General features: G+C 41.6%; 1 protein-coding gene across 4 annotated transcripts in view; it reads right to left on the reverse strand.

Moving 5' to 3' along the window:
- Positions 1-2,301: 2,301 nt before the first annotated feature.
- The window catches only part of UPF2 (UPF2 regulator of nonsense mediated mRNA decay), a 70,069-nt gene continuing 58,785 nt past the window's right edge, over positions 2,302-13,585 (reverse strand). For 3 of the 4 annotated variants that reach the window (XM_074573285.1, XM_074573283.1, XM_074573284.1), the window contains exons 21-22: positions 12,540-12,660; positions 2,302-3,619 (exon numbers count right to left, since the gene is read on the reverse strand). In XM_074573285.1, coding sequence (XP_074429386.1) covers positions 3,610-3,619; positions 12,540-12,660 — 131 coding nt within the window. In that variant the 3' untranslated portion in view covers positions 2,302-3,609. Of the gene's footprint in view, positions 3,620-12,535; positions 12,661-13,585 lie in introns of those variants that run through there. The other variant, XM_074573286.1, reaches the window with a different exon arrangement.

Genomic DNA, 13,585 nt, shown 5'->3' on the forward strand with positions numbered 1-13,585 from the left:
AAAGGGCCAATGGCATCCTGGGCTGCATCAAGAAGAGTGTGGCCAGCAGGTCGAGGGAGGTCATCCTCCCCCTCTGCTCTGCCCTGGTGAGGCCACACCTGGAGTGCTGTGTCCAGTTCTGGGCTCCCCGGTTCAAGAAGGCCAGGGAACTGCTGGAGGGGGTGCAGCAGAGAGCTACCAAGATGATTAGGGGACTGGAACACCTCTCTTATGAAGAAAGGCTGAGGGATTTGGGTCTCTTCAGTCTGGAAAAAAGACAACTGAGGGGGGATCTTATCAACACTTATAAATACTGAAAGGGGGGGTGTCAGGAGGATGGGGCCAGGCTCTTTTCAGTGGTGCCCAGGGACAGGACAAGATGTGACAGGCACAAGCTGGAACACAGGAAGTTCCACCTAAACATGAGGAGGAACTTCTTTACCCTGAGGGTGGCAGAGCCCTGGCACAGGCTGCCCAGAGAGGTGGTGGAGTCTCCATCTCTGGAGACATTCAAACCCCACCTGGACGCGTTCCTGTGCCACCTGCTCTGGGTGACCCTGCTCTGGCAGGGGGTTGGACTAGATGGTCTCCAGAGGTCCCTTCCACTCCCTACCATTCTGTGATTCTGTGAAATTGGACAAGAATCAGGTGGCAAAACTTCTCCGCAAGCAGCAGGATGGCACCTCCCCACACCACAGGGGAAAAGCAAAGAATAACAGGGATGCGAACATTTTTTTCGCTGCAGATGTTCAACCCCAATTGTTCCACTCACAATGATTTTCGGCATAACATTTTTATTCAGCATAACATTAGAATAATTTATTTCAAAGTCAAACTTCAAAAGGTTTCACTGAATTGTTTTTTTTTGATTTCAGCCTGAAGTCAGGGAAATCCCCAGCTGACCCCAAACTATTTTCAGCAAATAATTTTATAAAGATATTTCCATTGATCCAGAGCCCATCCAAGGCATTAGACTGACACATGCAAAATAGAGCTCACGGGAATTCACGTTTTTATGCGGTTATTCAATTTGGATAAATTAAATGCTTTTGAAACTAAGCAGCATGCCGAGAAAAGGAAGTTGACTTTAGTTTGAACTACAATTAGATGCTTAATTTGCTATTAAGAATTGGTCGGCATTTTTCATCAGGGAAGTGGAATTAGATTTGACCACTGGAGACGGTCATGTTGCTGTAGAAGAGATTCCTGGAGGAGCTCAGAGTTAAACGTGATTAAATAAACGTACCCATAAATTTTATGTGGAAAAAAAGTGGATATGAAAAGAATCACGCAAGACTTGGAACGCAGACCTGGCCTTCCTGCAATGTCCTCCTCACCCGGCACGTACATCCCGCAGGACGGCAAGTACCTTCTCCAACACAGGGACAACTGAACCTGGAGGAGTTGTGACAAGGTGGGGTTTTGGGGGAGGGGGACAGCACGCTTTCAGGACACTTGGCTCCTTACAGAACAGATCTGGCAGAAGTGGAGAGAAACACACCTACACGTGATGTTACACAAACTTGTAGCCACGCTCTGGAAGTTGCCTACCAGCGCCCTGACCAGGTGGTGCTCAGGGACATCCTGCTCTCCTCCTTCCAGCGCTCCTCAGTCCCCAGGTGCCGGTACAGCACCTGTGCAGGCAAAGGAGCCCGCCTGAAGCTGCGCTTGCAGTTTTTCCCCTCTCAACACTCGACTCCGTGATTAAAGAACAGAACTTTAAGTAGGTATATTTTAAAAACCTTGAATTCTTCTCGCCAAAGCTTATGCATTGTAAACTTCACGCTGTGCCTGAGCTGACAGCGTAACTAGCCACAGTAGATGGCTGCTGTCTTTATTTCAGGATTGCCTGGCAACAGCAACAGAAACACTATTTGGCCACAATTTCATTTCTGTTTTTAAGCAAGTTATCACCAGAAGAGTTCTGCTCCCCTCTCGTCCTGCTCCATGTAAGGTCCACCGCAGCGTTTCACCCTTTCACCAGTCAGCACACAAACTGAGATGCCAATGCAACAAGAGGGAACTTCATTACTACTAATCTAGCCAAAAGCAGCTTAATTTAACTCAGGTTAAATTAAACGCATACGACAGTTTATGTTATGGGAAATAATGATCTCAGTTTACACCTCTCTGCTAAACAGCAAGAAAATCTTGCATTTACTAAACGTTATTTGTTTCTTGGGGCAGGAATCCTCCCGCTTTGGTAAAACACCATCTATTTCTACGCTGCTTATAGGAAGCACTGCCCGAGCCCCACGACGTCCCACAAACTCTTCAAAACATCGTTTCAGAGGAAGCGAAGTCAACGGAAAGAGACAGCCATCGATTCTAAATTACAACACTTTATTGCAGCATTGGCAAAGGTCAGATTTCTGAAGCTGGTGAAGATCGGGCGGCATTTCTGTATGAAATGTTACAATTTTACAAGTCTCTCTTCCTACATGCAGAAACCAAAAAACAGTGGTAAAAAGGATTTTAAAAGAGCTAGAAAAAAGAATTAGTAGTAACATACAGATGAGCTCCTTAACTCAATTAACTACCTCTACCTGAATGCAAACAAAAAACTATGCTAATAAATAACAGATTGTCAGAAACAGACCAAGAAACCTCATTTCTACTTAGAAAAAAAATAAGAATTCTACTTGTTTCCAGACTTAAATTTTTTTTTTTTTTTTTTTTTAAAACTTTTGTTTGTTTGTTTTAATAGACACAGAGGCTTATCAACCCATGAAGATCAACAAAATATCTGGATCCATTCCTCGACATCCTCCCGTTACGCTGACCGGCACGTTTTGGTTTTCAATGATACATACAATGGGCTCCACTATCTCCCCGTCCTCAGGCTGGCGTCAGGCTGTTCCAAGCAGTACGAGCCAACACCCCCTCGTAATCAACTTCACCTTCGATTTTAAACCCCAACAGACACTTTACCTCCTTGGCTCTGAAGTTTTTCACCCTTCCCCACCCCCTCCTCCTTTGCTCATCTGGCAGTAAAAGGCTATTTCTGAACCAAAACCCATTCTTGCTGAGGAGTGTCTGATAAGAAGTTATCCTACTCGTCAGGGTTTTCCTTTACATTTCACTGTTCGCGTTACGTTTTTCTACCGTAGACTTGCAGGCCCCAAAAAACACCCTTCCAACGCAAAGTGCTCGATTCAGAGATAACATAACTTGCGGCAAGTTCAGAACTTTGTCCTCCCACATCCTGAGCTGTCAAAAGACCTTTTCCGTTCCAGTGCAATCCAGCTGAATTTCAGGTTGATCCTTGTTTTCACCCAGCTGCTCGCTTGGTCAAGTTAACCATCTCATTCCTTCTCTTCTGCTCTTAGGAGAAAATTAACCCTCAACGCGGTTCCCATAACAAAAAGCTTTTTTTTTTTTTGACTTTTTTTTTTTTTTTTTTTAGGCCATGACTGGAAGCTTCCACTTGTTCTGTGTGGGGTTGGGGGGGGGGAAGAGGGGAGGCTGTTGCTTCTGCCCCACGGCCCCAGCCTGTCCCAGGTTTCGATTCTGAACGCTCTTAGACTGACATGCTGAGATGTGTCCACTGCTCTCACTTCATCGCTGGAGGACTCCACTATCCACAACATCAGAGATACAGGACCTAATGAAATGACACTTGCTGCTAGATCAACGTCTCCTAAGAAAAGAAAGGAAAAAAGAAATAGTTTAATATGAGACATGCAATACCATCCAGGTTAGCGACCAGTGGAATCAACTGCTAGTGATTTTAATATGCGGAGGCTAAAAGAATATCAGAGTTACTTATTATCCGCACAATTTTTTCAAAAGGCCACAGCAAACAGAAGAAGGTAGAGAAGTTATATCAGAAAAAAAATTCCCCTACACAATTCCAGCAGACAAGTTTAAAATTGTTCAGAAAGACGGTTGCCTTCTCCTAGATGAGATGCTAAACTACCGAAGTGCACAGCTAATTTGTGAATTTGTTGAAATACAAGTTACTTTAAATAGTTTTCATCTTTTTTGTGTGGTTTCTTAATGTTTAGAAGTACCGCAGAAGTGTTAAGAGGGCTTTCTAGAGCCAAATAATCGTTTAGAGTATTTTTAGAGGGACAATAATTGTATTAAAACTTTTGATCATCCCTTGCTCGTGAAAAACGTGCCCCCACCCAGAAAAAGTTGCATTTAATTCTCTCAAGAAGGTAAATACGCATTGAAAAGTCACACCGATTTGCCAGCACACGACACAACAAGAGCAGAGTAATCCAGCAGTGAGGCTAATCCCGTATCACCATCTTCAGCACAACTCTCACTTGCTGTATCTGGGGCTGGATTTTAGTTCATTTCTAGACTGTAAATTAAAATTTAGTAGCACAAAGCAAACTAACAATTAGACAACGTTGACAATTACCAGCAAGCTCCAGGGCTACACACCCAAGTCTCTCACATTGTAAACACAAAAAGTTCACGTTCTTTGCAGTAGCGCATAAACCTCCAGCATTTTTTGCGCAATAAATTAATCTCAATCTAGTTTTTATTGAAAAATCTCGCAAGAAAAATGCCACAAGTATGTTTAACAGGACACAGTAACTTCTGCATTTCTTGTAACAGGCAAAGCTTTCACAGTAATTCAATATTCTTATGTATTGCTTTGTTTTGTTATTCAGTGTTCCAGTTACTCAGTATTTGTGTGTTTTATTTAAACACACCGTGTATTTTTGTCAGGAAGAGCTGATGCATCACTACACCTTACTGCAGTTTTGCTTCTGGTTTTTAACCATGTTTTAATGTGACACAACGTAATACTCCAATTCTTTGTGGCACACTCAGCATCGGGAACGTTGGCTATGTGGTTGCAAAGCAAGGCACTTGAGTTTTTAATATATTTAGTAAAATGGGATTTCACTTGCAGAACGCTACAACTGTGAAGAAACTTCAAATGTCAAGAAATTGCAGAACCGTGCTTTTACCTCTCCACCTCCCTTCAAAAAAAATAATAATCCTGCTGTTGCTGGGGAGGGAAGGAGAAAAGCCACGACTGGCTGTGTGTATCTAACTTTGTAAAAACGACTCACATCCAAAGCGGCAGCTGCCGTGGCATGTTGGGGGTCGATAAGGCAGAGTAAGCCACGTTTCAGTGGATTAGGGCAGATGCTGCCGGCAAAAATCTTAGCTGCAGTTTTTCCAACTTTTTCGCATGACACTTCACTCCAAATTAGTAAACTTGATCCAAACCTGTATTTGGCCAGGTCAAATTTTGTGCATAGCTGTAATTAAAGACATCTTGCACTGTATGTGTAAAATAAATGAGTTTTTTGCAAGCTACTCCCCTACCTCCCTTCCCTGCTACCAACGCAGTTATTAATGTGTATAAAAATCAGCTTGTATAAAAGTCAACTTCTCGACACCACCGCCTAAGTACCAATTCTGCCTAAATACTCCATGTGACAAAAACACACGCACCTTTACCTAATCATGGCTGGAGTAGAAAACCAGAACTTGTGAAGAGGCACAGAAACATTATACCACAGTATAGGCTAGGAAATAATCACAAATCCGTTGCATGTGTGAAGTTGGGAGAATTTAAGTCAACATTTAAGACAACATTATGGCTTAAAATAAAACGTGTCCAGGAGGATATGTGAAATCAAGTCCTTTCTGTACATTGTTGCTATCACAAGATCACAAAAAAAAATTTCTTATTTCTTAACATGTGAGATCTTTGAAATTAAATTTCACACTTCTCCCTAATCCCTTCATGTCCTCCATCCACCCACAATGCTCTCTGCATTTCTGGATTAATGCATTTCTTCAAAATTTCAAGCACCTTCCTTCTCCAAACACCTCTCAAAACTCACTTGCTGCTTTGCTTTTCATGACTCAGCTCAGCTGTGGTGCTCTCCATTCCCTCTCTCTCCTAATCACATTAACCAAAAACAGGAACATGAAATAGAAATACACGGCACACCTGGAATTTGTTATTCTGTTTTAAATATGCTCTTTCACGAACAGTTCTTTTCTTTGTGCACCTTATTCTGCTGAACACATTTTCTTGCTTTCAGATGGATGAGCTCTAGAGGGGAGGGGAGTTCTTAAAGAGGAGAGTAGCACATGGAGTTCAGACTCCTGCTCCGAACTGTTGCGTGCACGGGCAGTGGAGAGAACCGACGGAGACGGATCTGTGCTTTCTGCTCTGCTCCCACCAAACTGGCCTTTGAGAATAAACAGTACGTACGTGTTCTTGTATACTAGCAAGAGAAGAAAAAAACTGGCGAGTACTAACTTAAGTCCTGAGAAGCTTCAATTCAAGGACCTGTTGTGCCACAGTCAGCTTCTTTCCTGCCTCATACCTCTATGGACTTGGACAAAACATCACTTGCCTTCCACGCGGGAGCGTGCAAGTGTGTTCACATGTCACACCCAGCGGTGACTTGATTCCACAGGAATGACTGCAGGAACAGAGATCACAGAGATATCGTACTTTAACACGGGCTGGAGAGAAATTTCAACAAATGTAAAGGTGTTTGGTCTCATTCTAAAGCCATTACTGCTGCTGGCGTGGCCACGTTCTCAACAGCAAGATTGGAAGTTATGTTCTGCAGAACGTTAACAAGCAGTTTTGTATTAAAAAAAGATATTGCACTGGCTTTTAAATAGCTGTTATCAATTTATCTGTGCAAGAATATATTCTCTGGAACGGTCATATTTCAGTGTGTGTTTTTCTGGACTAATAAAATACTAAGGTGCCTTAGTGATTTCCTAACAAATCCGAATTATCAACTTCCATACTGTAAAAAAAATAATCACAGATTCAAATAAGCCACAAAAGCTGGACTCACCTCAGTAAGAGAATCTTAAATTGTGCAAGTTATTTGATATTCTCATCAGTTCAACAAAAGTAAAACACCCTGACAAAAGCCAAGCCAGAGTATGTGAAGTGGGCTATTATCAGGAAGGTCTTTTGAGGATTGGTAGTTCATTTCCAGAGGGCCACAAAGCTGCAGGGGTTTTTGTTTGTGGGTTTTGGGTTTTTTCTTAAATATTATTATTATTTATTTATATGGAAACAACTTTTTTAAACAGAGTCTTTATAAATGAGTATGCTGATAAATAAAATCTTCCTCATATTCTTAATAATTTCCTAATATTCCTAATCAATAAAGTGCCTTCCTTTCCCTCCTAATTGTGACCAGGTCTCTCTTCACCTCTGCTATACGGGTTAGACTCACACATCCATTTGCGGAGCCCACCAAGCACCACAACTGCCAAGACAAAAATCCAAGGACCTCGCGTTTCTTACTCTTTTCTGTTCAATTGCAGTGCAGTCCGCCAAAAGGAACTGAAGGATTTGGAACACTCCTCCCACTTCATATTCCTACCCTGGGTGTTCCTGCCATACACCAGCTGAAAAGGGAGGTTGGAATTTCTCACAGCAGGCTACACTGGCACGAGTATGTATTAGGGAAAAGGATGCAGTACAGGATCTAGAATGACAACTGAGAAAAGGTCAAGATTAAAATACCCGTGAAAAAGACGGCAAGGAATAAGGTGAACTGAGGTAGGACACAATTAAATAGAGCACTGAATTTTTTTAGCATTTATGAAATCTAGAATATGAAGATGGGAGCCGTTTTGTCATAAAAATCCCTGAAGTAAGAGCAAAATACTACTGCTAAAGTGATATTTTTTTTTTTTTTAAAGAAAAAAAGAAGAGATCATTGAAAATGACAACTAAAGATTTCAGAAGCAGCTTGATGAACGACGGGATAGATCTGTCTGTTTGAGACAGGGCTACGCCAACACCCAAGAGTCTCTAGTTTGAGAAAATGACAGTGATCTACAACAATCGGCTAGGCTGAATCCAAGGAGACATTGGATTTAGGCTCCCCAAGATTTCTGGTGTGTCAAGATGATGTGAATTCAAAGCTTTAAAATATAATACTGGTCAATACAACAACTACAGAGTGGGAGAAGCATGAAGCGTGTTTGTCCAGTAGCTGAAACGGGAAGGCATGTTAAATCGACATTTTTCCTTATTATCTATACTCTGATTTTTCAGCATTAATGAAATACTCCTTATTATGAGAATATAGCTAATAAAATCCTAGTGTCCTGAGATTATGTTTATGCTTCATTTTTCTTTACTAAATGGGTTAAAGAGAAATAACAGTCAGATGCAAATAGGAGACCTGAAATTATCAATTGACTTGAAAGCTGACAAACTAAATCATATTCATCTGCATCCCAGTGGGCCTCTTGACACAGACAGGTCCTCTCTCTTTACTATACTTTCAGAGCAGCAGTGAGTTTTGAGGTTACTGCTTTTAATAAGGAGAGGTTTAACAAGTTAAAAAACTCTTTGGCAAGGCCGGCTTCTCCGTAGTCAAATTTCTCACTGCAATTCTTTTTTCTTTCTCAGTAATCAATAGTTTTAAACAGATTTCATAAAACGTGGTTATTTACATTCTACTTTAAGCAAGCCATTTAGCGTATCTCAGTCCTCTTTAAACAAAGGAAAAAGAGTTTTCTGAAGTGAAAGGCTGTTCTCCGCAATTGTAAAAGCATTTTCATGATAAACCCATCACCAAAAAAAAATTACTTTTGTAAGTTTTGTGTTTCCTGAAGGTATCACTTTAACAGTTTGATAACACAAATGCTACATAACTGGAGGCAAGACTGAAAATTGTTGCCTTCCAAATTCCGCTGAAGTAAATAAAGGAATCCTGCTTTTAATGGAGTGACAGTAAGTTATCTTTAAGGCCAGTAAGCCTTAAATGTGCAAGTCCCCAAAAGAATCTCCTCCTTGCAGGATCAGCAGGTCTTAAAAAAAGCCCAGAGAGCAGTGAGGAATGGAGTTAAATCCAGCTGATACCAGGAACATCACAAGTGGTGTCCCCAGGGCTCAGTATTGGAGTCAGTTCTCTTTAATATTTTTATCAATGATCTGGATGAGGGAATTGAGTGCACCCTCAGTAAATTTGTGTCATCTGCAAAGTTAGGTGGGAGCATTGATCTGCTTGAGGGTGGGAAGGCTCTACAGAGGGATCGGGACAGGCTGGATCGATGGGCCGAGGCCAACGGTGTGAGGTTCAACAAGGCCAAGTGCTGGGTTCTACACTCGGGTCACACCACCCCCATGCACCGTTACAAGCCTGGGGAGGAGTGGCTGGAGAGTTGTGCGGTGGAAAGGGACCTGGGGGTGTTGATCAGCTGCCAGCTGAATATGAGCCAGCAGTGTGCCCAGGTGGCCAAGAGCATCCTGGCCTGTAGCAGGAATAGTGTGGCCAGCAGGACTAGGGCAGTGATCGTCCCCCTGTACTTGGCACTGGTGAGGCCCCACCTTGAGTGCTCAGTTTTGGGCCCCTCACTACAGCAAAGACACTGAGGTGCTGGAGCGTGTCCAGAGAAGGGCAACGGAGCTGGTGAGGGGTCTGGAGCACAGGTCTTGTGAGGAACGGCTGAGGGAGCTGGGGGTGTTCAGCCTGGAGAAAAGGAGGCTGAGGGGAGACCTTCTCGCTCACTCTCTACAACTGCCTGAAAGGAGGGTGTAGAGAGTTGGGGGTTGGTCTCTTCTCCCAATCAACAGGTGATAGGACAAGAGGAAACGGCCTCAAGTTGCGCCAGGGGAGGGTTGGAGTGGATACTCAGAAAAATTTCTTCACGGAAGGGGTTGTCAAGCATTGGCACAGGCTGCCCAGGGAAGCAGTGGAGTCACCATCCCTGGAGGTATTTAAAAGACGGGTAGATGTGGTGCTGAGGGACATGGTTTCGTGGTGGGCTTGGTAGTATAAAGGTTTGCCGTTGGACTTGAGGATCTTAAGGGTCTTTTCCAACCTAAATGATTCTATGATTTGAAAACCTGTGGCTATACAAGCAGGCAATTACAAACAAACAGCAATAAATTCCAATTTTTGATCCATCATTTTGCAGAGGCTAAATAATAAGAAATGTGACAAAGCCTGTAAATCTCACTACGTTTAATTCAATACAGTAACATGATGTTAATAGATAACAAATAAAGTGAACACTGAAAGATTTCTCTTTTCTCATTAACAAAACACATGCTGTATAGCCACAGACATTAAATTGTTCCTCCATTTGCTCTGTGTTTATCACAGGCAAAGGAGATGAGCATTTGTAGGCGTTTTTGGTTGGTTGTTTTGCTTTATCATTCTGCTAGACCAAAACACAATCACAGAAAAGTTTAGGTTCCAAAGGCCCTCTGAAGGTCATTCTAGTCCAAATCCTTCTGTGACAGCAGGGCTAATTGCAGAGCTAAATCCAGCTGTTCAAGGCCAAAAACATACGAGAGAACCCAGTGCTGCCTTCATTAATTTTTGCATCATCCACTATGATAGGTAGATTTGGATTTAACTTTCTAGAAGATGTCTGAAACAGTGCTCAGGACATGTTTGGCAACACAAAAGTAAAGGTAACACCACCAAATCGATTTCTCTACTCTTAACAGTACTTGAAATGCAGGAAAGTCCTTGTCCCACAGCCTTAGCTATCAGAACCTGTCAGATTGTACATCTCAATGGAATCAACCAGGGGATTTCCTTGGTCAGATTATCCCTAACCTCAGGAAATGTAAAATAAATCAGTATATCTTAAAGAAAGTAACATACATTATTATTTCCAATAAATTCCAGTTACTATTGTGAGAAAAATAACATATCAGTCGTCTTCATATACAAAGAAGAAACAACTCAAAGCAGCTCCCTCTTCATGTGATAACATCTGTAATTATACAAATTGTCTCTATCACGTAGGAAAGTGAGGAGTTCTTCAAACAGATACTGAAATTAATAGCTTGGTTCCTGTTTGCTGAGAGCAAATAGGAAGATACTGTTGTGTCCTCAGTGTCCATGGGTAACTTCTAAACTAAACCATGAGAGTAGTCTGGGCAGAGAGATTGCAGTTCACTCTAAAATTAGAAGATGATCTTCAATATATCCTATGAATCAGGAGCTCTAAAAACATAGGCAACAGACAATCTGCACCAGAATCAGTAAACCATTGGGGGACCCGCAGTCTCCAATAAATAAGTCTCTGCTTAAATATCTTTCAGTGGGGGTTAAGAAAAGTAACGTTCACTTACTAGAGGCTGCGATGGCTCAACTGATGCATGACCACAAGCCTGAGCACTGCGCTACACAACAAATAAAATATGCCTCCTAAACCAAACTTCCTGGTCCCTGCTGTAAGGAGCTTACAGATTAAAAGGAACAAAGAGTAAATTACATAATACAAAACTACACCAGAATTGCAAGCGCATGGCACAGCTATTTCAACGAGCAAACACTACTTAAACTGTTCTCCGGACAATGTCTGACCTAGTTTACAGCGAAGTCCTCAATTATATTTTCCCTAAAACATTTGAAAATGAAAAGCTTTCCGAAGAACTGCATTAAAAAAAAATAAATCTGCAAATATCACTTCTACTGGTCTGTCTGCTGTATTTGAAGAGTAATTGTAGTGTGCTCCTTGCAGAGGTTGCAAGGCATTTGGGAGAGATGACTGAAAGAAGAGAAGACTGCACAGTTATTTATGAAACACCTGCAAGTATTACGGCAATTCAGTGTAACTCAGTTTGTATTCTATGACAGTATTCAGTGACAGTAATACAAAAAAGCTAAGTGGACAGTGTTGCTCATTTTACTGAGTTACATCTGGTTAATTCTTATTTACTTTAAATTGTAATTTGTTTTCAAAAACGAGGTTTGTTTTTTTTGTATAAGCACTATCTGTGTAGGGTCTCAGTGGAATAAGTGATCATCAGGAAGTTATAAAATACCTATAAAAACATATCAAAAAAGAAGTTGGCAGTGTTACTGTAATTATTACATTATGCATTATTACATTACATTATTTCTAGTTTACAGAGACAGGCCCATTAGTAGGTAAACTCTGCTCTCCCTTCCTTCTTGCTGCTCCCATCTGTCCACCTCCAAAATTAACTTGCAAAGGGGAGAGAAACATGAAAGCAGAATGTGTTTCACCTGAAACTGCCTATTCAAATTCGTGCTGCAGGGTTAATTGCATGGTTTATTCTCAAGGTTACTGAGTGAGAAGAGACATACCGAGGTAACAGTGAAGCTGTAGAATAACTATTAGGCAAACCGGGATGCTTCTTTTCATGTTAACACCGTTTTTGGTATGCTCTTGCACACCATAAATCAAAGGTTCTCCTCCCCGCCTTTATTTTCTTCCCATTCGGAGCTTTAAACACAGAGCTTTGGCTCACAAATTCACCAAACTGAAGCAGCACAATGGGAATTTCTCTAGATATTTTTGAGTGTCCTCTCCCCCCTCCCACTGAGAAAGCAGCCTTGCATCTTTTCCCCTTTAAAAAGGGGATTCAGACTACCAGCCTTTTCACAACTGAAAAATAATCCTCTGGCTTCCAAACCTCTGTAAAGGACATCTTTACAGACACTGCCTTAGAAGCACAAAACACTGCTCGGTATTTTAACAGAATGCTTTGGAATGGAAACAACAAATGCACTTACACTACACAGATCATTATCTGTTTCAATTAGGAAGGTAATTACTTGCCTAGAACCAGAATTACCACATTTAAAGGAAGATTGTCCTACCTCCCACCAGTTTTAAAGATTAGATCTGCATTAGGTGCTCCCTTCGGATGCTGGTACCGAGGCCGCCGTTCACGATTAGTATTTGCTGGAGCCGGACGCTGTGCCAGAGACTGCAACATTTCTGTAATTTCATACAGAAGAAAGTTAAATACATTTTATATACATCTTTTTAAAGAAGAATTGACACAAGCACATTTCACTGGTATGTATTAAAAAAGACACCTTACTGACACCTTGCTGTACTTTTGGGTTAACACTCAAGTTATTCAACAACAGCTAATTCCAAAAAAAGTGACTAAATTGCATAGACAGCTTTGACAAATCCAAGCAACCCTTAAAGCTTGCATTTCCAGATGTTCTTACAGAAGGAACTGCCAGCAATGGTTTTCATCCCAGGTGCTTAAGAAAGGGGCCGTCACCTTTTCTTTCTAAAGATCTCAGCCACCACTTTCTTCATCAATGAGCAGGGACAAAGGTTCCCAGCAGCACGAGAAGCCACAACATGAAACTACCCTGAAATAGCAACAACTGGACAATGTTGCTGCCCATTAAAAGACTCAGTGAGAAACCCGTCCTAAAAATAAGCACTGAGAAGGCAGGTATTTAAGTTTAAGCAAGCCGTAATAGGATCCTTTTATGGAAAGACGGGCACCTGGAGAGGATGACTCAGCTGACCTACATCACACCAGCTGTCTCACAGAGGGAGCTTTTCACTTCACAATCAGTGAGAAGAAATAGGTGGGTGCAGAAAGAGGCCTTACACTGCCCAGTTTAGCCCTAGACATCCAACTTTGGGGCAGTTTAAGCTAGGTAAGTATCGCTGTTTTGCATTCAGTAAAACTTAATTTCTAACATTTCATTTAATTTTTTTTAATGATTAGAAAAATGGCTATTTCCCAGGCTAATGGTTATTAAGTACCCGATATAATTACAAATATGTTAGGAACCTCCATATAACCTCTGCCCATACGTTAATGCAGCTTATGGAGAGTATTTCTGACAGTCCACCTGTGCAAGAATCTCCATTGCTCAGCAAACAGACAGAG

This window comes from Larus michahellis, chromosome 1, assembly GCF_964199755.1.
Source record: "Larus michahellis chromosome 1, bLarMic1.1, whole genome shotgun sequence".
NCBI classification, from domain to species: Eukaryota; Metazoa; Chordata; class Aves; order Charadriiformes; family Laridae; genus Larus; species Larus michahellis.